General features: G+C 40.1%; 1 protein-coding gene across 1 annotated transcript in view; it reads right to left on the reverse strand.

Moving 5' to 3' along the window:
- Nucleotides 1–16,211: 16,211 nt before the first annotated feature.
- The window catches only part of lrch4 (leucine-rich repeats and calponin homology (CH) domain containing 4), a 37,838-nt gene continuing 29,975 nt past the window's right edge, over nt 16,212–24,074 (reverse strand). The window contains 9 exon segments of the mRNA XM_018693836.2: nt 16,212–18,696; nt 19,057–19,134; nt 19,402–19,539; nt 20,009–20,106; nt 20,194–20,295; nt 21,098–21,161; nt 21,265–21,319; nt 21,503–21,571; nt 21,979–22,134. Coding sequence (XP_018549352.1) covers nt 18,451–18,696; nt 19,057–19,134; nt 19,402–19,539; nt 20,009–20,106; nt 20,194–20,295; nt 21,098–21,161; nt 21,265–21,319; nt 21,503–21,571; nt 21,979–22,134 — 1,006 coding nt within the window. The 3' untranslated portion in view covers nt 16,212–18,450.

A 24,074-nucleotide genomic window follows, 5' to 3' on the forward strand; every position in this document is an offset into this window, starting at 1 on the left:
TTGAAGTTTGTTGTGTTGCTGCAGGTTTTTCTCATTTTCCCAGTAAAATGTTCCTGTAGCTGTTGACTTCTTCCAGAAGGCAGACGCTTTCTGCTGGAGTGAAAGGAGCTGAGCAGCAGTGTTCACATCTTTTATCCAGATATGATGGTAAATTAGTCCAATTTAAGATTAAGAGTCAAGAACTAGGCAGTTTTGAATGCTGTCAATATTGGACTTAAATTCATCAGCTGGTATAGTAATGACAAATGAATACAAATGTTGAACTCTCTCTGCTGGATTATGTAAACAGGAAACTTTGCCAACATATTTGTGATAACAGCTTTTTAAGGTGAAATGCCAGATGTTGTTTGCAACTGTCTCCACTGTCACCTCTTTGCCCAAAATAAAAATACTTTTAAAAATCAATAAATGCAGAATAAAAATACAGCAAAATACAACTCAAAAATAAAGGTGTCATATGGAAAAATGCACAATACATTTTTTTTTTTTTAATGTTGTCCTTACCAATGTTTTCCTCAAGATAATTGCAGGTGGGACAATAGAAAAGAAGCCAACTCCTGAGTTATACTGTGTTTTCTGTCCTGGTGGAAGTTCCAGTTTCTGACCTCATTTTGAAGCAAATGATTGCCGTGTAAGGAGGAGGAGAAGGAGGAGGAGGCCGGACTTCAGAACTCAGCAAGAGCCCCCCTCACTTTCCCTCAGTGAAACCCAGACACCCTGCATATGTACGGTGAGCCACCGACATAGAAACTCATTACAGCAGTGACACAGGGACTCTGGATTCAACATTAACACTGAGTGATTTCCAAAAAGAAATGATTCTCAGATGATGAGTCACAGCCTATGGTGGAAAAACAACTGTTAAGGTATAAAGCAGAGAAGTGGGAAATGAGGTTAAGTGAATTTGAAGTCACAGGCTGTTTCTAGATGTTGAGATTTGTAATTAAGGTTGGTTAGAAACACAGTAACATGCACCACACCTTAATTAGAATACACTGATCAGTGTTTCTCTATGTTCCCAAATGCAGTCTAATTTAAAGTTAGGATGATGGAACTGTTACATTCTGTTTTTTGACACAAGTATCTTGATAATAAAAGGAGTTTCTATGCTTCCTGTCTGTGGAAAGCTTCAGTGCTGTAGTTCTTACATACATTAACTTCATCTCTCACAGCTTTGAATCCTATCATCTGTACAGAGGGGTCCATGTCTCCCAGATCTGTTCCACTGTTCCCCCCCATCTAATGCCTTGATCTCTAGCCTCAGGCAGTTGGCCACCCACAGGTACTCTGTGTTCACACTGCGAGCGACGCAGTCAGCTAGGCAGCATTTGACCTAGAAATTCAGACAATGTGCAGACGGTCAACAAGCTTAACACCTTAAACCAATTCTCAGTGGTTTTATGTTAGAAGAATACAGCAAAACAAAAATATCTATTCAGTTAATCTAACATAATTCTGTCATCTTTCACATTTTTACTGCCTGCCAGACATTTCCGATTGTCTTCCAACTTACAACCTTGAAAAATTTACATTAACAGATTAATTACCTCAGCTCTGTGTAACTGTGATTATTAGTCATATTTGAGAAATGTTGGTCTAACTCTGTCCTGACACTGATGTCTCATGGTGCACATATACATGTATTATTAATTTGTTACTGTTGCGTTATCTAGCTAATTCTTATGTCATCTGTAGTCTGTTGGTAAACTTATCAAATTCAGCACCCAAATCGCTGTCTTTCAAGCTACAGTAGCTGTCATACTCGCATGACATGACATGAGCCATCGAGGCTTCTGTAGTTTGATTGAGGCTTTCATTATATGGAAGAGGGTGTGGTTTCATCTTAGCTGGGCTGGAAAAATGAAAGACTACTCCCACCCCTGTCTTTGCTCTTCTCTGATTGGTTAGAAGTGTGAGACTCACTCAGGAACTGTAGAAGAGAATATCTCTCTACTGCTGTTAGCTTTCTAAACATACATACAATAGCTTTTCTTTCCTCCATGTCTCTCAAAATTTACTTCCATTTATGATGTTTGAAAGTTAACTTTGACCTGTGTTGAATGTCAATAAAATGCAAAAAAACAACAAACAAACAAAAAAAACAGGGTTCCTTTAAATAGTTGGTGCTAAGCTAGCTGTGTTACCTCAAAGCTAACTCTAACATTTTCTTGTAATATTCTTATATTCTAATATTATACATTCACGTGCCTTTAATTTGCAGTTACAAGCTACATGTATTTCTCTCTTCTCTGTCTTTTTCAGTTTTTTAAAGGTAAAGGTATTTTACTATAGTGCCCCCAGATATAAAAATATCATTCCACATTTGATGTTTTTAAATTCTGCTGTAATCTTAAGTTTGAGCCACAAAACGCTGCTTGCGGTAAAAACTCTGAACACATTTTGTGTTTCTATATTTTCTATCTTTGCTAGCTACCTGTGACCACTAAGCTAACTGTAAGCTTTGTCCTATCTCTTTAAATGTGCTAAACAACAGCTAATTTCCTTCTTTGTCAGTGAAAACAACTTGAATCCATACATTGTAAAACAGTTTGTTATCAGACCTTCCAGCTGGCTGCAGACAGACATGACTTAAGTCTGTGATCCTTCTCACAGTGACTCACAGCTCAGACCAAGTGGATCGCAGTGTGGAAACAGACTCAGAACCTCAGTGAGCTGCTGTTTTATCAGTAGCTTCCCCATTTAACAGTCACCTTCTTCACCTCTTCTCAGCTTCGAATCACCACAGGCTGATGAAGCAACACAGTAGATCTGCTGCTGGCTGATATCTATCCATGTCGGAGCGTGGGGGATCATACCCATCTTCAATTACATCCCATAAATGTCAGGCTGCCTCTTCAGTCCCTGCCTCGGTTAGCGGTAGGCCTCACGGGGCCATCCGCTCGGACGTGAGAGGAATCGGCCCACTGCCATTTCCATGCACAAGTGTGAGCATTCATTAAGTGCGTGTCTTATCGAGAAGCGAGACGATGAGCTGGCAACAGATGTCCTCCAAGGTGGAGCATGATAGACAATTAAAATGGTAGTCAATTAGGCCACGCTGCTAATTGACTCGTGATTAAAGCCACAGCTGATTAATAACATGAAGGCAGCTCTCTTCCTCTTGGCCTTGATGGGGAGGAGGTGTGATAGAGAGCCTGTATGAGCTGATGCACACAGGAACAGCTGGACCCTTGTTTTACGCTGTACGCCAGATAGCTCAGCATTCGAGTGCAGCCACGCAGCCATAAACCTTTTTTTCATTTATTTTTCATTATTCCTCTATTTCTAGATTCAGCAGCCTCTCTTTCTCAGTTAGAGGTGAAGTAAGCAAGATTTTTACAATCCCACAGCACAGACTGACCATAATATTCAGCATCTGAGCAGCTTGATAGATTTGTTGCTAATAAAAGATCATTTGGCCAGATGCTGAGACGTCTGGCTTCCAAACTGGTGCTGCTGGTGCTGCAGTCCCTGCTGGTCAGCTACTGAGCTTGATTAGTCATTAATCAGGAGATGACACTTAAAAGAGTCAGTGCACCCAAACAACAGAAGAAGGAAAAAAAACATATTTTCTCACTTAGTAGTATCTATCACTGCAGATTATATGTCTAGGTTTTGAAATACCTGTCACCACCACCAACCCATACCCACTGGATCAAAGTTCTGATGCAGTTTTGCGGTCAGAGAAAGTTCACTCTGAGGGCCATTAATCACTGAGATTGCATATAACATTTTGCATATGATGGTGTCTGTACGTGACTTTTGTTGAAATGTTCAGCGAAACTGACAATGTATCTGTCACAAGCAGTCATTCATGGTAAAAGTTGTCGTGACAACAAATGACTATTTTTTTCCCTCAGTTTTCTATTATCAATAATCTTACAGTTGTTTTGTTTATTCTGTTCCCAAACCTTTTTATATGCTTATTTTGTGTTTATTGATTTATTTCATTATTTCTTTTAGTTTTCTTTTCCTTTGTTAGTAGGTGGGAGCATGAATGGTGATGGGAGCTGCTGCTGTGTGTTGAGCTGTTTACTGTTGTATCATTTGTGCTGCTAAATGACATTGTTTTTATCTTTTTCTTTTTGAAAATAAATCAGATATAAAGTGCCCATTTCTGAAATGATATTCTTTTTTATCACAGATTTACACAGATTGCCTCTAATGTTGCACCTCGTTTTCTCTGAATCATAACCCAGTCAAAACTGAACATACAAGTGTCTCATCTTTTCAGTGGGAATGGTATTTCAGATGTCAGTTGAGAATCTGATTTATAAAGCTTTTATGAAGACCTTTTTCTCCAGTACCATGTGAATGTTGCCTGTCACACAAGGTATCCTTCCATTTTCCAAACTGTGAACAGTATAGCCTTAAAGCATCATTATCCCTGCCCTTGTCTGCCGCCCGACAAACAAAGCACCTGACCCCAGTACCTATCCCTGCAGGTGGTGGGGTCCATGGGGCAGCAGCTCCATGCAGCTTGTTTGGGCTGAGCCCCATGGGTGCAAGCTTGGCCACCAGACACTCGCTGGCAAGCTCCCCTCCCAGGTCTGGCTCCAGGAAGGGGTCTTTCATTGTCATTTTCTGAAAGTTGAGGTGGTTCAGGCATCTGGTTAGAATCCCTGCTGGGCAACTTTCTTTAGAGGTTTTCCGGGCATATTGAGGTAGACCCAGAACTTGCTGGAGGGTTTATATATCTCATCTGGCCTGGGAATGCTTTTGGAGGAGGAGCTGGAGAATGTTGCTAGGGAAAGGGATGTCTGGAATACTCTGCTTAGCCTGTTGCCACCATGAACCAACCCAGGATAAGCAAAAGGAAGTGGATGGATGGATGGATGGATAATAACTTGTAACATGGAGAAGGGAGCCTCTGTCAACATCACCAGTGTACATCTGATACCCAGCAAATTTCAGTGAGTGGGACTGCATGGTCAAGAGACTGATAGGCTTTGCTTTTTGTACATGAAAACCACTGAACAACTCAAACTCTGAACCCAACAGAACTAATTACCACTCATGGCTGCAGAGGGCACTGTTGCTTAGCAAAAGTTATTATGTTGCTTTAGGAAACATGAAGGTGTAGTCAGTTAATTTTTCACTTGATTATTTACATCCTTTTTAACTCTTTTAAGGAAGAGAGGTGAGAGGCTTGGTTGAGCTGGTTACACCAGTTCTATCATCAGTCTTCTGCTTCACAGCAAAAATCCTGGAGTGTGTTCAATATACAAAGAAAAAAGTTAGTTTGGTTACTTTCTTTGTGCCTGTGGGTAGATCTGGTTTGCAGTAGATGAGGCATCCATGTTAACACACATTTTACAAACATAGATAATAGACAAGCACAATAAAAGTACTGTCACTGTTGGTTGCTGTGTGCACATTCATGCATGTGTTTCTCAGCTCGAGCAGTATGTTCCACCCTACCTGACACTGAGTAACAGCCTTGATCCTGTTGTTGGAGTGAGTCAGAGTTGAACAGTGTTCTCACCAGACACCAACACACCTCAGATTGAAGTGTTTTGCACCACTGATTAAACCTTCACCAGTGGTGTTGCACCCAGAGAAAACACATACAGCTGAATCCACTGGTGCAACGGAGACTGGAACCAGTGCTTTACAGCAGGATAGACACTTCATCAGCCTGTCTATTTAAGGTGTTTGCTGAGCTCTGGCAGCACTGAATACAGGTGACACGGGTTGACTCTTTCACAGGTTAAAGGCATGAAACCTGGTTTCTGCTCATCCAAAATAAACCTGAATCTCGCACTCCATACCATGCCCAAGATGTTCACCTGTCTCTCATTTGCCTCTTTGTCTGCTGCTGCTGATAACTGCTGCTATTTTACCTGCTGTTAAAAGTAGAAACCAGACAATTTTGCACATTTTCATTGAAGTTTCTACCTCCTTTTAATGCTTGTAGTATAATTCTCTTCTCAATGTGCTTGTAATGTTCCTCTGAGCTGTCCATATCCAATTTTCTTTGGTAGATATTATGTCGGTAATGCTGCTATCAAGAAGTAAAGGAATGTTTCTACATTTTTGGAAATGCATTTTCAGTTAAATAAGAGGATTGATATCATTTATTTTTGTGCGCTAAAAAAGTACAGTATACCCACAGATTTAGCACTGCACTCCTATAACGTACAACTTTTAACACTTTCAGTGGTCAGTATGAAACAGGATCAGCAGAAATGAAGCATAGTTTAGCTACATTCATGCTTATTAATGGGGGGTAATCAAATCACAAGACAGCAAGTAACCCTCCCTAAGCCAAAAATATATTCATTCATTTTTACAGTTCTGTTACCAATTAAACAAGAAGGAGAATTCACCCTGTTTCCAGAGGTTATGCTAAACTAGGCTAACCACATCCTAACTATACCTCTGCACTAACACACAGATGGTCAGAGAGAACATATGAAATGATCTTCCTGTAACTGTAAGGCATTAAAAAAAACACACAAGAAGACGCTGAAGTCATTTACAAATTTATTTTAACCATAACCATGTATTTGATGTTTGGGAAATGGACACAATAAGTCTAACTGTAAAGTCAATGGAATCATTTAAATGTGAAGCATATTAAAAACAAACACTGGCCCTGAGATAGATCTCTTCTGTGTGATGCTGTTAAATCTTTGCAGTTGTTGCTACGTGTAACTAAGATTGAGCTGAGCCAGGAGCCCCTGACATTTCCTGTTTCAGGGCCCTCTGGGAGCCATCAGCCAGGTCAACCAATACCTGGACAGTCTGGGCCAGCCGACTCAGCCCTTCGTCCTCCATGATGAGCTGAGGGGAACACAAAGAATCCTGGAAAGGGACAGAGAGAGGTGTGAGTAGATCTGGTCACTTTTCAAGATATTTTGATTTGCTTTATTTTCCTGTAGCTCCTGGATGTGTTGATCCACAAAGCATACATGATAAAACTTTTCTCTGGAGTGTGAGTCTAATTTTTGGTCCAGGTTTTGGTTCATATGTGTCTGTTTGTGTACGGATTAGAGGAATGAAGTACAACATGTTCACTTGTGAGTTTTGGTGATGTTGGCAGCATGGTCAGATTAAGGTGTTAAGGATCCCAGATGTTGGGCCTCTGTTTCAGTTAATGTCAGCGTGAGCTTTGCAGATGGTTTCCTATAATATTTTGTGTAGTCTCCTTCAATCTATCTATAGGTCTGTCAGGACCACTGACAGGTGACGTGAATAACACTGATCATTTTGTAACAATACAATGTTCTGCTAGGAAACCATGGGTCCTTCATTCATCTGGATGTTACTTTGACACGTACCACCCACCTAAACATTGCTGCAGACCAAGCACACTCCCCCATGGCAACAACACTCTCCAATGGCAGGGGCCTCCCCCAGCAGGACAGTGCTCCCACCACACCACAAAAACTGCTCAGAAATGTCTTGAGGAACACGACAAAATGATCAGTGTTATTCACTTCACCTGTCAGTGGTTTTAGTGTTGTGGCTGATCAGTGTATGTTGCAATAGCATGATGAAAGTCCTCTGCACAAAAAAGTGTACCTGCAATGCTGCTAAGTTACAAATATGTTGCATGCATAAATGGGTTAAGTGAGAATTGCTCACACTGATTATCTGTATCAATTAGTTTATTTGATGAAATACAGTTGAAGTTAGGACTCATCCACAACAGGTGTGGTAGGTGTATTTTTGAACTTTTGATATCAAGGCTAACCAGGACTGACTCAGTCTCTGTACTTAGAGCGAGACTGTAAGTTTTGCTGAAGTGACAGTTACAGGATCATAGTGAACAATGTAACATAACAATAACACAAGTACAGAGGAGTCATACAGTTTGCTTACTATAATTATCCACCATGAGCTCCTGACCATACCAGACCAAGTATAAAAACTGTTGTGTAAGCATGTTATATTACTTGCGAATTCAACTTTTCATCAGTAAGAAGGAGAATGTGTTATTTCTTGTCTCAGAAGTTACTCTTCAGAAGTTTCTCTTTTAATGCTCAGACAAGAGCGTTGGATCAGACATCTCATATCAGAAACATTTCCCCAAATGTTTAACTATTCCTTCAGTCCTGCTACATCTACATGCAGGGTTCCACTGATTTGTTGGATGTCATGTGTCTGTTTTGTATTCTCACAATTCACCATGAAGCAGATGAGTTTTCATGCACAGTATGGCTCTACTTGTGTATTTTACATAGGAATAATACAGTGTACTTCAAGCCTGTTTAAAGTCAATGTATGAGGGAATTGAATATCCTGTATTACTATGGCAGACTGATGCAGCCCATAGATTTAAACCAGATTTAATTCCATCAGTTTAATTTGACAGAGGCTGTGATCACATAAGGTGCACAAATAAGGGCTTTGAAATATACACGTATTAAATAAGTTATAGATATCCATCTTTATAATCTCCCTATCTGTATAGGACGTAACTCCACATAGCATCTCACCCTCAAGCATAGGAGGCTCCAAGTTGAATTGCTATATTGAGTACTTATGATTAGGGATGAAGTAAGCTACAGTCTGTCTGTGAGAAGTAAGGTAGTGCTCTTGATGTGGGGATATAAAGGGCAGTTAGGTGGTGAAAGAGTTAACACATTTACAAGAGAGGCTCAGTGATATTCTGTAGCAAAGCATGTAATTTCAATCTCATATACAGTGGATATCAGAAACATCCACACAACATGTCAAATGTTGGAGTGTTTATTGCCTCCAGGCTTGAAATGAAAAAGCCATTAAATCAGACTTATTTCCACTCTCCTTTGGAACAAGCAACCAGGCAGATCAAAATAAAAACAAGCACATATTCACTTATGTTATAAAATAGAGAAGTTATGATGTTTAATGGAACGCTTCAGCTGTCCCTGGGCCCTGTTCTTCAAATACAGTTTAACTAATCCAGGCTAAGATGATGCTAGCTGGTTTAAATGATCCTGATTATTCTCATCCAGCCAACTTGGTTCTTTAAACACAGTGAGAGAGTTGGTTTATTAAGCTTAAATTAAGTTATCTTGAATATCAGTACCTGAATTAAAGGGGAAGATTAGTATATGTTTATTATTATAAGTTTATAAGATATATTTAAATGAAATTGTCTGATAATAGCTTATCACAGATAGATCTGTAATGATAAACATATTGTAGTACATGAATGCCAAAGATATGTTTGAGGGAATGTAGAAACTATGACTCCATAGTTTGTTCTGAGTGTGTTTCCATCCACTAGTGTTTATTGACACTTTTGAATTATTTGTGCATAAAAAAAACTTGAGTGGCTGATTTTTGGGGGGAAAATAAAAGTCTAAATACTGTAACACATTTTCATGCTTGGCTGAATTGAAAATGGTGGTGTATCAATAAAAATGAGAAGTGACAATGTGTAAAGGAGAAAGACTTAGACAATAAACCATCACATACGTACACATGTGATTTCAATGTCCGCTGATGCTTACAGTGAAGAGTGATGAGGCACAGGAATGTCAGATTGTCAGATGTTTCCACAAAGTTTTTGCTCATTTGAGGTTTGATTGGTTTGACTCTTTGAAAATCAAGTCATTTTGCTGTGCATTTTTAAATAGCACATGAATGGAAAATTTGCTCCATCAATTCTTTATCTTAACACACCAACTGCTAATACTCACATAACAGTAGTGGGTGGAAATGTGTATTAATTTGCATCTTCTTTGGTGGATTTTCTGGAAATTTGGATAAAAATTGTATCATAGACATAAACCTGTCTAATAAACTCATTTAGGTAAAAACAGCTGATACATTTTCATACTTGATCCTCATAGATCCAGCACTGTTGGATTTATGGTGTACGTTATACATTTTAGTGTATAAAATGTTCATGTCTGAATTTCTCTTTGAAATGTCTTGATGCAGCTGACTGTGAACAAGCTGCACTTCCTTGCTGCTCTGATCTTAGAAGAACAGAAAAATCCAGGCTTGAGTCAAAAAACACAGTTATTTAAGAACAGGGCTCAGGTTCACCTCAGCATGAGTCTACACATGGTTTGATAAAGCCAACCTGGATCTGGCTCGGATTTCACAAAATTCATGAATGGCTTCTTAGAAAAATGTGATCTGCTGCAGAATAATAAAACATGGAGTGGTGGTACGATGCAGCATATCTGACACTGGACAGGCGTCATAAAACCATCTCACCACAAGGAATGTCCAGTTATCAGTTAACCTAACCAATCACAGCTTCTCACCTCTTTGGTGATGACTCATGACCTTGAAGATCATATGAACCTGACTGAGTACACCTCAGGATCCAGCTTTAACAGATGACCACTCTGTCACTCTGAGCTGTCTCTGATGTCTCTCCTTGACCAACGTCTCGTGAACAGACATCACCACTTTTATTTTCCCTTTTCACTTCTCCCAGGCACACACTAGATAATTAAACTGGTTCTTTCACTGATGTTCTTCTTCACATTTAACATTTTATCTCCTGTACTCAGTAACTGGAGATAGCAAGTGCCTTGAGCTGGAGAAATGAGAAGTAGAAAAAGCTAAAGTGGGAAACTGCTCTAGGTCCAAAAATCCCCAACTCCACAGTGTGTCAGCTGGTTTCTGGTCATTTGTTTAACTGAATATTTGTTTGGAGAGAATCTGGTACAATAAGCTGTTTGTGCTGTTTCTGCTTTTTTAGGCTAGTTGTAAGCGCCTGGAAAAGCAAGTGGAAGACCTTTAGTCACAATTATTTTATTAAATTGGTCTTAAAGAGGCAGCAGGATTATTTCAGAATAAAATGAAAGTCTGAATTTATTTCTGGGAAGGTAATGAAGTTTATGCCCTCTGCACACTGTGCTGATTAGATCTAGTAAGTAACAGTGAGCACACATTAGGTTAAAGATATATTGATTTATCAAGTGGAGGATTGGACAGCGGATAAACATGTGTCTGTCTGTCTGTTCCTATATTTAACCTTCCTGGTGTCATCTGACAGTCCTCTGAGGGTTTTGACCACTCAGCACTTTCATACAGTCATGTGATTGGCTGTGGGGCAATCATGCCACACAGTGACTTACAAACAGAGGCTGCACAGTGAATAAGTCATTACAGCACTGCCCATTAACAACATCTTTAGCATGTAGCTTTGAGCTAAACATCAACAGTGCTAACATGCTAGCTAAATAATATTTACCATGTTCAGCTGAGGCTGATGGGAATGTCATTAGTTTTGCAGATATTTGGTCATAAGCCAGTTTTGACCTGATGGAGGTGGAAGATGGAAAATCAGAGGATCCTTAAAGTGACGGGATCATCTGAACCACATTTGATGGCACAAGATAACTCACTGAATATCAAGCTCATGGTGGCATTAGAGGAAAAGTCAGGGGGTCACCAGTGTCATTGCACAGACCATGAATGTCTGCATACAATTTTATGTCTGTCCATTGCTATCCTTGAAGCGGCAGCACTATGGCTCACTGGACTTAGCTAATGCATTGTTATGTGGTAATGAGGTAGTTCTTTGACGGTTATACAGGTGGACCTGATATAATATGGTGATGTGACAGCCTGATCAGTTCAAAAGCCCCAAGAGCAAAGTAATGCCTCCACGTAGGTTAATCTGACCTGCCTACTGTGATTTAGATTTAGATGGTTTTCAGACAAAGAAAATGATTAATCTAGAGAATTAAATATAGATTTCCTTTGCTGGGGAACTCTTCTGACAGTGATGGTAAGAAGCTTTTAAATCTCCACCATTATCATCCAACACTGTATGTCATTATATTTCTGTGTTGGTAGTTGTTGCATCAAATCTCATCTTTTAAAAATGAATAAAGTGAATCTGGATGGATTTGTATTCACTCCTGCATGACTGATACCTGCTGCAGTGATTCTAAAGCTTATCATTTCACAGTCAGTCGGATGGGCCCCCTGGTTCGTCCTCAGTGACCCCCGAAACTGCCCAGAGGAACTCACTCACCCACAAAAACTGACATTTCCCAGTACGTCTCTAAGAAATGATTAAATCTCCATAATCAGTGCTGCTGACTCTGATTACTTGATTAACTGTTGAAGCTAAAAGTCTGACAATATATACATGTGATGGAGATAATCCAGAGCCTGACAGTATATAGTGATGTGCAGCAGCAGCAGGCACACTGCAGGCTGAAGTGATGCAGAGAGGGAAGATCAGAAAGGCGACAGCACAGTTTATTGAGTCACCTGCTCGTGAATGGCGCCGCACAAACCTACGGGGCTGATTCTGCCTCTCTCTCTGACCTTGACTCAACACACTCACCTGCTCCAACACGGGCCAGCTGGAATTTATGATGGCAAACCTGCTGTTTGGAGAGCACACATAAGAGCTTTCAAAGCACGGGCTACAGTGGATTCACATCAGGATATCTGCATGCCTGCTCACACGTTAAGACCAAATCAGGAACAACATGAAGAATCAAGCTGGTTTTGATTCTTCGCTCTTTCTCTCCAACTCCACTTACTGCTTAATGTTATTACATTTTGTATTTAAAGGGTAGGTCTGGTATTATTATATTATTATCTTTTCTTTGTCAACAAATACAATACTATGAAAACTCCAAATTAACCTCATCTGGGACTGTGGTGAAGTCAACCAGTCATTTACTTGCCAAGCCAATGGCTTGTCTAAGATGGATTTCAATGGTGGGCTTGGCTTATTGCTGCCCCCTGTGGCTCATGTGGGAATAACAACCACTGCAACTGCAGCTCTCTGGGTTCAACTGTAGTGAATCAGTGTGGAAAACACAGTGGCCTGTCCATGTGCATGAGTTAAAAAAAAACAGAGATTTCAGTCTCCCAAGGTCTCTCTACATTGTGTTTGACTGAAGTACCTGGTAAAGAGCACATTTGTTCAGAAATGTTAGAGTGCTAACAAAGGTTCTTCACCACCTCCCACCTTTTTACAGTTTTTCTCTCAGCTGTGAATAGCTCCTACTTTTATGTCATGCTTAGCACTTTAGGACAATAGGATGCATTGGAAACATAAAAATCTTGGTTTCTTTGTATGTAACAGACTAGTCTATTAGACTAATTTGTTTAGATATGTGATAAATGAGACAATAAGACATGAGAATAGTGGTTTGACAATAATAATTTTATACCACACGATGACCACTGTGCAAACTCCATCCACTTAACACCAAGAGATGCAGTTGAGAGATACACAGAAAGCTAGTAAGTGGACTTTGAGTAGATTTTTTTTTTTTTTTGTTCAGGCAGCTGCAGATACCCTGATCACATTTAATGTTCTTGGCTGGTTAAGCAAAAGCAAGACAGCAAGCAAGCAGACAAACAGCACATGGTCAAAGTTTCCATTTTTTTAATAATTTCTTTACAACGGGAAGAAAAAAACCTTTACATATAGATTTATATAAACTCAAAAATGATTCTTAATAATACAAGAGTATCATATAAATATAAAACACAACAGTATTTCTGTTCTGCTAACATATTTAAGAATATAGCTTGGTCTAAGCCAGTGAGTGGATTTCTTCTTCTGTGTGCTGCTTATCCAGTTTCATTTATAAAATATACATTTGAATTGTAACAGTATAAATTTCATCTTAACAGCAGGCTAATAAAAAAAACTTGAGACATGGGGATGGAGGTTTTTACAGTGGACATTCTGACCTCTAGACAGCAGAGATGTGGACATGAAATGGACGGTGAACAAAAATAACCAGTGTTCTGTACAAGTAAATAAAGTTTAAAACTATATCGCAATTACAATTGGATGGCTTTTTTAAACTGGGGGCCCAGTGTGTTTAATACTAATAAATAAAGACATGAAATTTATACATACAAATAAATTGTGTAATATATATACAAATAAATAAACCAATTCGTTTTAATTAACAATTAATGAATTGATGGTTTAAATTCAACTCATTACTATGAAATATCAGCTCATTCTTATTCTCATATTCTCAATTTTTATGAGTCATTTTTATGCAACTATTGAAGTGCTGATTTCAACATACCCTTTTTTCAAAAGTCCTTTTATTTCATAACTTTTATTTCTCATAATATTTTGTTTCTTAATGTCACTTTTCGTAACAGTGGTGTTATCACCACACTCGCAAGTCACGTACTCCCACTGTCTCTCTCTCAACAACTGTTAACTCAGTTAACTTAGCCAAGTTAGGCTGTGAGCTTGGTTTATTACTCTGCATTTAAGTGAAAAGGCAGCGTTAACAGCAGCAGCTAAAGTTAGCTGGTTCATTCTGATTCACCTCAGCTGCAGCTGGGTTCATACTTTTCAGAGAAAGACACAGTATGTGAAGAGCAAAATGCACTCACACAGACCATATGCAATGTCCCCAAATGTTACTGATCCAGAGCATGTTGGGGGCATCACTAATGGATAAAGCACTTTTTGTCCTTTGTGCAGGAGTCACAGGCACAACTGCGGAATAGTGGAACAAATAAAGACGCACTACAGAGTTCAACTGAGATATTGATCCTTAAGTAGCTGTTGCAAGAGAAATTAGGATCACCTGGCTTCCTTGACAGAACTGGAAACTTTCTATTCAGTCCACTAGGCAACAATCCAAGAATAAATGTAAGTTTTATTTGTCATAAAACAGCAGACAAGTCCCTTGTTGTGCTGGACTTGGGTGCTATCAACCTCCCAAATTAAGTTGCACTAGGAAGTTCTCTGCGATACAGCCGGACACTCCTAAAGTGCCTCAAGATTAGTAAAACAACTCTCATACCAAAAAGGAGAAGGGGAGTGAATGAGTGGATGAATCTACTGCAAGGACTCACTAATCAGTTAAGTGTCCAGATCAGCCCCTGGAGGGAGATCCTGAAGCCTCTGAAAAAATGCTACGAAAGTCTGTTAAGCCATGCTGAAGACTTCCCCAAACCTGAGGCTATTCAGGACATATGTCCTACCCTGGATAATACACATTGCTAACCACAGTATGGTGGGTCAAGAAACAATTGCACCTGGTGCCCTTTACAACAGATAGTGGGTTGACAGCAACCACAAGGATGCCAGGTTAGGGCTTATCAAGCTGGTGTCACACGTCCCACATCCCTTCTGGGAGAGTCATCCCTGCTGGGTCCCTCTGGCCTATGAATGGGACCAGCAACATGGAGAAGCACCATGATGAGCTGGTAACCCCAGAACCAGCCAATGCTTTGTCATCTAATTAGGGAAGTGCACGAATGGATGAACAAGATTCCCACTGTCCCCACCTATGACCCAGTGAAAGCACGGCCAAGAGAACAGGCTTTTGGCACGAATCTGAGAGAAAACAAGATCCAGCTGGGATATCAGCACTGTCATGAAAAGTGACAAACAGTATCATGATGGAATTAACTGAGGTGTTACTGGGAAACAGAGATGTTTATAATAACATAAAAATCTGTCCAAATGTTGAATAAAGGAAAAGGGTAGCACATAGGAATAATTAATAATAAATAAGGATTATTGTATGGTTTGAAAAATAGTTGGTTATTTGTATATTGTACACAATTTATTAATATGGTTTCTTCATATGATTATTGTTTAATATTGAACACTGGGGCTCAGTATTTTAAGAGAATCAAGTACTTTGGGAGTCAGGGACAATAATATGGGGACAATGCCACTTGTTTATTTCTGATAATATGATGTTCCTCTCTTACCACAGAAAAAAAGCCAGAATTGATTATTTAGATTCTGTTTTGTTTTATTTAATTTTCCCCCAACATTTTTTTCCCCAAGTTTAGTTTTTCATTAAGTCTTCCATTATGAGGACAGCTCTGTTTACAAACTGGAGTTTTAGGGCTTTAGCATCTTGAATTCCAATAATCTTTCTCTCATCGATATTATCTTTTGAACCCCGCATCAGTCAGATAGGCAAGTGCAGTCAGACTCCAATCTGTGTTTCGTTGCAGACATTGACCTTCTATGAGCAATAAGGCAGACACAGCATGTGGCAGAAATAGCACAGGCCATTTGATGCTCTGTTAAATGTGTAGCCTCCAGGGAATCAATTATTTACCAATCCAAAGAGGGGGAAAACTTTTAAACAATCAATGTTATTTTAACTGGGAATAATTGAATATTGATCGCTTCTAATTTACCTGTGTGTGATTTAAAGCACACACATTGATTTCACAAAGCTTTAACAGGCTTTAAAACTATTGGCTGACAGGCTTAACCAAAATTAGTGAAGCCGTTGCTGATTCACCAGAGACAGAAATAATCAAAAATCAGAGGAAAATAAATTAAAAAAGCAATAATTTAATAACCTGTGTACATTTATACAAACATGAAGTCATCTGGTCAAACGGACCAGCGACAACGACAAAAAACACATAACACACGCAACCTCCGAGAGGGGTTTGTACCGTCAGTTTGGACATGTGAAGCCTTAAGGGGGATTGATGCAGTGACATTGCCCCCTGCTGCTCACACTTAACATAGCAGACACAAAAACAAGAGCAGTCTCTGCAAGTGGTTGTGGTCAGTGTTCAGTAAGAGGCACTGTATCATTTGTCTCACTGTCACCCTGCTGTGTGAGAAACAACCTCACTAAACATCCAAGTTCCATATTAACTAACTTACCTCTGTCTCAAAGCTAGAAATCACATTCACAATTCAGTCTCAGTTCACTTCAACAGCTTCTCTCTCGGGACAAGTGGTCTGCCCTCTAACATGCAGACTGGAGTTTAACTTGTAACATTTGTCAAAGAGAGCTGCTCAGGATGCAGAAATAATCTCAGGGGTTAAGTTATGACTTGACGAGCAGAGCTAAAGAGCAGCAGTGTTTCATGTTGAGTGATGTTAGGTTGTGCAGAGAAGTTAGTGGTAGGAAAAAATCTATGCACAGTTTACCAGGATACAGTCTACAGCATTCTGTAATCACTTTCCCAGCTCTGTACCATACACTGGTCTGACTGCTCAGATCTCAGCAATCACTTTGGTGAATACAATGTTATCCCAACTGACAGAATGATGACCAGAGCTTCAAGTTGTAACAAACTGCAGTCTCTACAACACGCTGTATTTACAACACAACACATCTCTTTTTTTGTCTGTGTACTGATATTAGAGCTCCAATTGTCTGTCATTTTTCCAGTGTAAATGTACGAAATATTGTGATACATACACACTACACAGGATTAAGTCTTAAAGCTACATTAACCAATATCTTTTATATCAACAACAGATCAAATGACTATATGGATTATGAAAAGTGCCACTTAACCAGACAATTATCATCAAACTCTGCAGTTCCCCTGTGTAGAGACACAGCTTCTTTAAAGCATCCTTTAGCTCACTGTTCTGGATTTAAGGCCCATAAACTGTTTTGGTTCAGTCTTACGGCTCTCATCAACCTTGTTTTAAAAAGCATTGGGCTGATAATCTCACTGTACACTACCTAGACACATTTAGCTGGTGAACATATAACAGCCAAAGAGCCACAGAGCTTAAACAGAGTGAACTTAGAATCATCAGAGGGACACAAGCATGAGCCCAAATGAATGCTAATGTTGCTCTGTGACTTAATGCCAGTTTAAATGGTAATTATGCACTCACACATGCCTGATGGCCACACCATGTATCCTGCATTTGTTTTGGCCGTTGGTTGTGTGTTTCATTATGTGAAGTAAGGCAGGAAGCAGACTCAGACACAAACCACAACAAAGAAAGAAAAGACAAACGTTTTGAAGAGTTAGTGCTTGTTGCTGCTTTGAGTGTCCTGTTCTTAATATTAACAAAATAGCAACTTCCTTAACTGTGCAAAATCCAGAGTTCTTCAGGAAGATATTGTAGTATTGACTAGGAATGATTCAGCTCTTGATCGGTCTGCTAGTTGCTGCTCATCTACAAGTGCGTGTTGGTGAAAAGCAAGTATATGACAAGCTTGAGGTGAAGTATGTAGTTGGGATTCGACTAAAGGTGTGGTTCCTTTGCTCTACCCGTTCACGTTTCAACCAGTGAGATTGTTTTTGCCTCTGAGCCCCTCTGCTTCAGAAGAGTTTAAGAGAAAACGAACATTCTCTGTGTTACAGAGTGAAGGCTAAACTAGGCTAAGGCATTTCACTGTTCATCTGCTCTCATTCAGTATTTGTCCATCAGTTTAGTGCTTTCTATTCCTCTAAATGTCAAAATGAAGAGCCGTGTGTAGTATATTCTGTTTGTTTCTTAAAAGGTGCTTGGCTGCATTGCTCTATATGTCTCCAACATCCACTCAGTGCAGCTGTAGAGTGTCAACACACAGTCAGGTCTCATGACATCTGCTCTACAGTCACAGAGTATGAATAGTGAACACACACACACACACACACACAGTGCAGAGTATTGTCTGAGGTGACAACTGTGGAGCAGCTGTGCGTTGGCCTCCAACTCTACAACTGTGACTGACCCACACTTTTTTATGTGTGTGCGTGTTCAGTATGTGTGTAGAGCAGTTCAACATGTGACTACATAAGTACTTTGCGTTGTGTGTGTGTCCTCTAGGTGAGCAGGTAGCAGTAGAGGACGTAGAGCAGCGCCATGGCCGCACAGTAGAAGAGCAGGAAATCTGTGGACAGCAGCGAGGAGGAGGAGGAGGAGGAGGACGATGGAGACGAAGGTGAGGAGTGGCAAGGGGAATGGTCCTCCGCCATTCCACCCCCCTCCTTGGCCAGCAGGGCCGCCACACAGCGCAGCACAGCGGGCAGCTTACACAGAAGCACATCAGAGCACACACACATGTCCATCTGGACAGGACACACACACATACACACACACACACAGGAGGAAAATACATGTAGTTAAATCTAGGAGATAAGAGAAGTTCAACAAGAGAAGGACAAAACACAAAGCAGAGTGAGGGTTGGACTGACATATGGGCCAGAAAATCTCAGTTGTTATCAGTCCAACCCTGACAGGAGTAATGTAGCAAAACAACTGAGCTTAAAGCATGTGGGGAGTTCTTCTAAACTAACTACTGTTTTAAACACACTACATTTTGGGATGCTTTTCAGAAACAAAAATTACATGCATCCAAGTACGCAAAATGTACATGAGTTGTAATGAAAGGATAGGAAAGCGAGAGCAATAATAAGAGATGACCTTACCTCTGGGACTCCCAGCTTGCGACAAGCACCAATGAAGTTTTCCACGTTGAGTCGACACTTTGCTGAGCTCAGTTTTGGCTGAAAACACAGTACAGTACGGACAATCACATTTAGGTAACGTCAATGCTACTTTTTGTGTCTTCACCTCTCATGTTCAGAGAAACCCAGGCTAATTTCTCCTGTTTTATATTTCATTGTATTTTAGTAAATATTTTTATTTTATCATTAGGTGATCTGACTGAGAGCATCATCAGTGTTATTTGGTGTCTTAATCGTTCCCACAGAGGGAAACAGCAGATCGTTTCCAGGCAGAGAGGACAGGATTGAGCAGGTTATCAGACTCACCACTGCTGGGGAGGGAATGTGGATGATTGACACAGAGCGTGGTCGGATCTGATTGACCAGCTGGCAGAGTATGGTGCCGTTGGATAAAGCCTCACCCAGATCCTCTGGTAGAGTGATCTTCAGCCGAGACTCCAGAGTCTGAGGAGGGAGACAGAAAGAGAGCTATGTCAGATTTGTATTCTTGTCAGCATTAAGAAGCTTCTTACGCAGCATTTATGCCACACAAACTATTTAAACCCAGGATTATCATAGAAATGATGATTTGCATAATTCTGAAGGTCGGAACTTAAAGGATTCAAATCATTTCACACCACAGGAGCATCTGAGGACAAGAAAAGATGGAAAACTTACTTCCCATACACATCAGTCATTATGGTACAGATACTGCTAATTACATTTCATGTTCTTTGATAGGTACAGGGCATCTAACATTAATGTACTGTGAGTGCTGACAGCGTGTGGAGGTATACAAGGAAACCTAATAAATTATTTTATGTTCTAGTAGAATCTCATCAGAATAAATCTAAATCTAAATCTTATCCAATGACTGAACCAACGTCCATATTCATATTTCACAAGACAAAGAATGTGGTATGTAGTGTGTTACCTTGCGTAGTTGTGTGATGTCTGGTCTCTCCTCTTTAGGAGAGCGCAGCGTCATGCGAGACTCACTTCTCCCAGATTCACCCAGAGTAAAGATTGGTCCTGACAAACACACAATAAACAGTGACATTGCTGGGGCAGTGAATAAAGGTGTAAAGGGTGTGTGTGTGTGTTTTGTGTTGTTTGTACCTGTGGGTTTGACGTTGCTGCGGGAGGAGGTGCGGAACAGGAAGCTGTTGGGTTTCTGGGCCTGACCAGGTGGAGGGGACATCTTCGGGGAGGAAGGGACATCTGACACAAACATTCAAGTCAATGTTACAAATGTCTTAGGCCTGGTACACTCTCATTAGCTCACATGCATACCATGGAATTTACGACACAAGGAGACCGGAGAAGTTTGACAAAATTACAATGAGATGCAGTTGTTAAAGTTGTTGTTTCCTCAACAAATAGAGTATGCTCAAAGGAGGGGTGTTAGAATCTCTGGAAATGCTAGTGAGGGATGTTTTATGCCAAACTAATCTGTTTTCTAAACTTCTCCAATTTACAAAGTCTGACCAAGACTTTGAATTTGACCAGGCTATCCATGCTAACCTTGGGTACAGTAGCAGTTTTCCATTTACTGTTCTCAGTATTTGGTTGTTACTGAAAAAGAAGTTAGGTTTGATATCCATAATCACTACATTTACCATTATTCACATAACTGAAGAAGGAAGAATGCCACTAGTTCATATTTTTCCCTTTAGTTTTCATTGGAGGACACCTCAGAGACTATTACCTAAATCTCAAAAAGGGACCTGACAAACCATATTTGAATTATCTGCTGTTTTTTAAGTGTGTATTCAGTCAGTTTAACCAGTTATTACATTAGTTTTACCAGTAAGTTGACAGATACGTTTTTTATTTTCCCAACAGTTTGACATTTATGCCCCCTTTACACAGTAACTGACAAGGCATGCAGAGGTATGACAGTTGACTAATGTAATCACTTTCTACCTTTAAGGAAAGATTGTCCAACAGTGTGCATTCTATTTGTACAACTCACAATGTTGAGATTAGAATTGGGTTTTTTATGTGTGCATGTGTGTAGTACCTGTTCTACTGCTGGAGCGTTGTAGAAGTACTGAAGGAGACCCTGTGCTCATCTGGTCAGCGCTCTAATAAAAACAAACAACTCAGATTTACAACAATGGAAACACACAGTCCGCCTGTTCACCTCTCAGCTGTATTCACCAAAGGCACAGAGGACACACTACTCACTGCGCATCTGTGCCGCAGGCCGGAGTGGGAGCCGCTGTTCTCTGGTGATGCACCACTAGGGGGAGACACACACCAAGTTTTTCACCAATGAAAACCAACACTCTCCACACACTCAAGGTTCCCTTCATTTACATTCAGCTAAAACTGAAGAAAATGTAAGAATGAATGGAATAAACACAACTTAGGCAGTCACTCAGTGACTCTCTCTGCTTTTATCTGCTCTATAGGCCTTACTTACGCTGAGTTACTTCCTGTCTGTGGGGCTGTGGCCACATGACTTCCTGTTTTGGTCGATGACTTCAGCAAACTGCAATATTTAGAGTTTTGACATGGAGAGCGTATAATTAGATACAAGAGAGACAGAAGGGAGTAGCCTCTGACACAGAGCCGTTCCTTATGTGAGGAACACAAACTGCTGCAACTACACACATGAAAACTTCTAAAAACTCATATCCACATGGTGTTAAAGTGATAGGAGGAAATATGGAGTCAAATACGTGTTGCTAATGTCATATGATGCCTGAGTCCAATCCATTCATACACTTCAGGCCTTTTCTAAGACGGCATCAAATGCTTCCTTGTTTGCCATCAGTAAACTGAGGCTTTCAATCCTCTGATGTTAAACATTAGGTCTTCAAAATAAATCTGCACAGTTAGAAATATCTCATGTTTAGCTTTAAAATATCTACATTATTAATAAAAGTCAGTGTTAACCTGGCCTTCTCCCTCTGCTGCTGCTGAAGCCGCTCTCTCTCCTGCCAGATGAACAAGGTGCCCGGCCTCTTTCGTTCCTCCAGGGAGGGGCTGGAAGGGGACAGGGGAGATGAGGAGGTCGATGATGGGGGGCCCACCTCCACATGGAGACTGGACCTGCAGAGGAGAGAGAGTGAGAGAGAGGAGAGGCAAAATGAGACCAATACAAATAAAATGTTTTCCAATCCGAATATCTCTACAGATTTTGTTATTTGTCAAGAAAAACACACCCACACACCATTTAATCATCATTTAGAATGGCCAGCTTCCCTGTACCACAGTCCCCATTAGTGCCAATCCACAGTCTCAGGAAGGAGATGAAATATAATCAGTGGAGCAAACACTTTCTTTGGAAATCTGAATTATTTTTCAAAAGTTAAGGAAAAAAACGTAAGCCCATCTGTAATGACTTGGTAAAAAGTAACTGCCTAACTTTAATGTTAGCCTCTAGGCCCCACAGATCACAGAGCATCAAGTCTACGTCATAGTTCAGGAATCTGAACTAATGAATCTGAACTAATTATGTTCTGGTTTTCATTCTTTCTAACTTGATTTTTTTGAAGTGACTGCCATAATAATGAGAACAGATTGTCTACAAACTGTACATTTTATGAAAAGTACATTCAGTAATCTGTCAAAATAAAGTTCAAAAAACAGATTACAAATGTCTCAAGCCATCTGGTAAAGCGTTCCAAATCTTGGCTCCACGCTCCAAGGATTTAAATCCAGAAGAATCATCCTACCCCGGGCCATTTAGGCATTTATATACATGACCTATAGTATGTGGGTCAATCTAAATATACTGCATTTACAAAATATGATGAAAATTGTACAAGGGTCAAAGCATCTTGAACTAAAAATGAGAGCAGATTAAATAAATCTAAAAGCAAGGCTGTAAAAGTGAATTTGATAAGATTTTAATTTTGCTCGGTTTGTATAAACAAAGTGCAAAATCCCCCAAAAAACTTTTACAGAGGTCTGGTGTATGTGTTTTACAAACAGTATGTTGACTTTCCATTTTAAGTCTTTGCACACTATTTTTAGAGTTCCCAGAGGAAGTGTTGGAAGCTGAGATTTGGAACATCCGTTTGTTGAAGCGACAACATGATTGTAAAGTGCTGTCTTTGTAGAGCAGATACAGGATTGTGCAACAGCCTAACCAAATCGTCATCATGCAGAAGGAAAACACCAGTGGTCCAGTTACCAAATTTAAATCATGTACAGTGTGTGAGACTTTGTGAGGGTTTGAGAGCTGAATGAATGTTGGTAATTTGGCTTGAGCCCGCTTAATAAAACTCAAAGATTCAGAACAATGAAGCATGCTGTTTGTTGCTCCACAGGCTGAGCATAATGGCCCTGCCTCACATATCAATATGTAGCCAGTAGCACTACTGGGACACCCAATCTCAGGAATGTAGTGATCTTGGTTATGGAACAGAGCAGCATGATAAAAGCTGTCTGCTTGGCTTCAGCACAAACAGCTGAGCACTCCACATGCTACAGAAAAATAGGATTCTGTTGGAATCAAGATGGAAGACAACTTCTTCCAACATTTCAATGTAGGAACATGTGGCCAAATCCACTATCATCACTGTATTATAAGTAAAATGTGGGTGAGTCAGCTTGTCACTACTGTGAACTTTCTAAGATAACAGCATCCACAAGTGTACAGTATGCAGAGTTTGAGGGAGGAACACTGTAAGTAATGGGAACGGCAGTGTATTGACTTTTCCCAGCTCGTCAAATACCCTGCAAAGTGACCTTGTAAAACAAGGAAGGATAAGAGAGAGAGAGAGAAAAAGTGATAAAACATTGTCTGTCTTTGTCACTCTGACTAAGTCCACAGTTTCCAACCAGGGAAACCAACACACTGCTGCATTAACATAGAAGATTGTCACAGAAACAGGCTGAGTACAATCAAAGGTGATATGGAAATGTTCTCAGATTTTACTGGAACAACTTGGCACAAGCACTGTAAACAAATAAGACCTTGGCAGAGGTTAGTCCAAGCAGCCGAAGCCAACACTGTTATGGAAAAGAAAGTTTCCTTTAAGAGG

The sequence above is a fragment of the Lates calcarifer genome, linkage group LG14, assembly GCF_001640805.2.
Source record: "Lates calcarifer isolate ASB-BC8 linkage group LG14, TLL_Latcal_v3, whole genome shotgun sequence".
Taxonomy (NCBI): domain Eukaryota; kingdom Metazoa; phylum Chordata; class Actinopteri; family Centropomidae; genus Lates; species Lates calcarifer.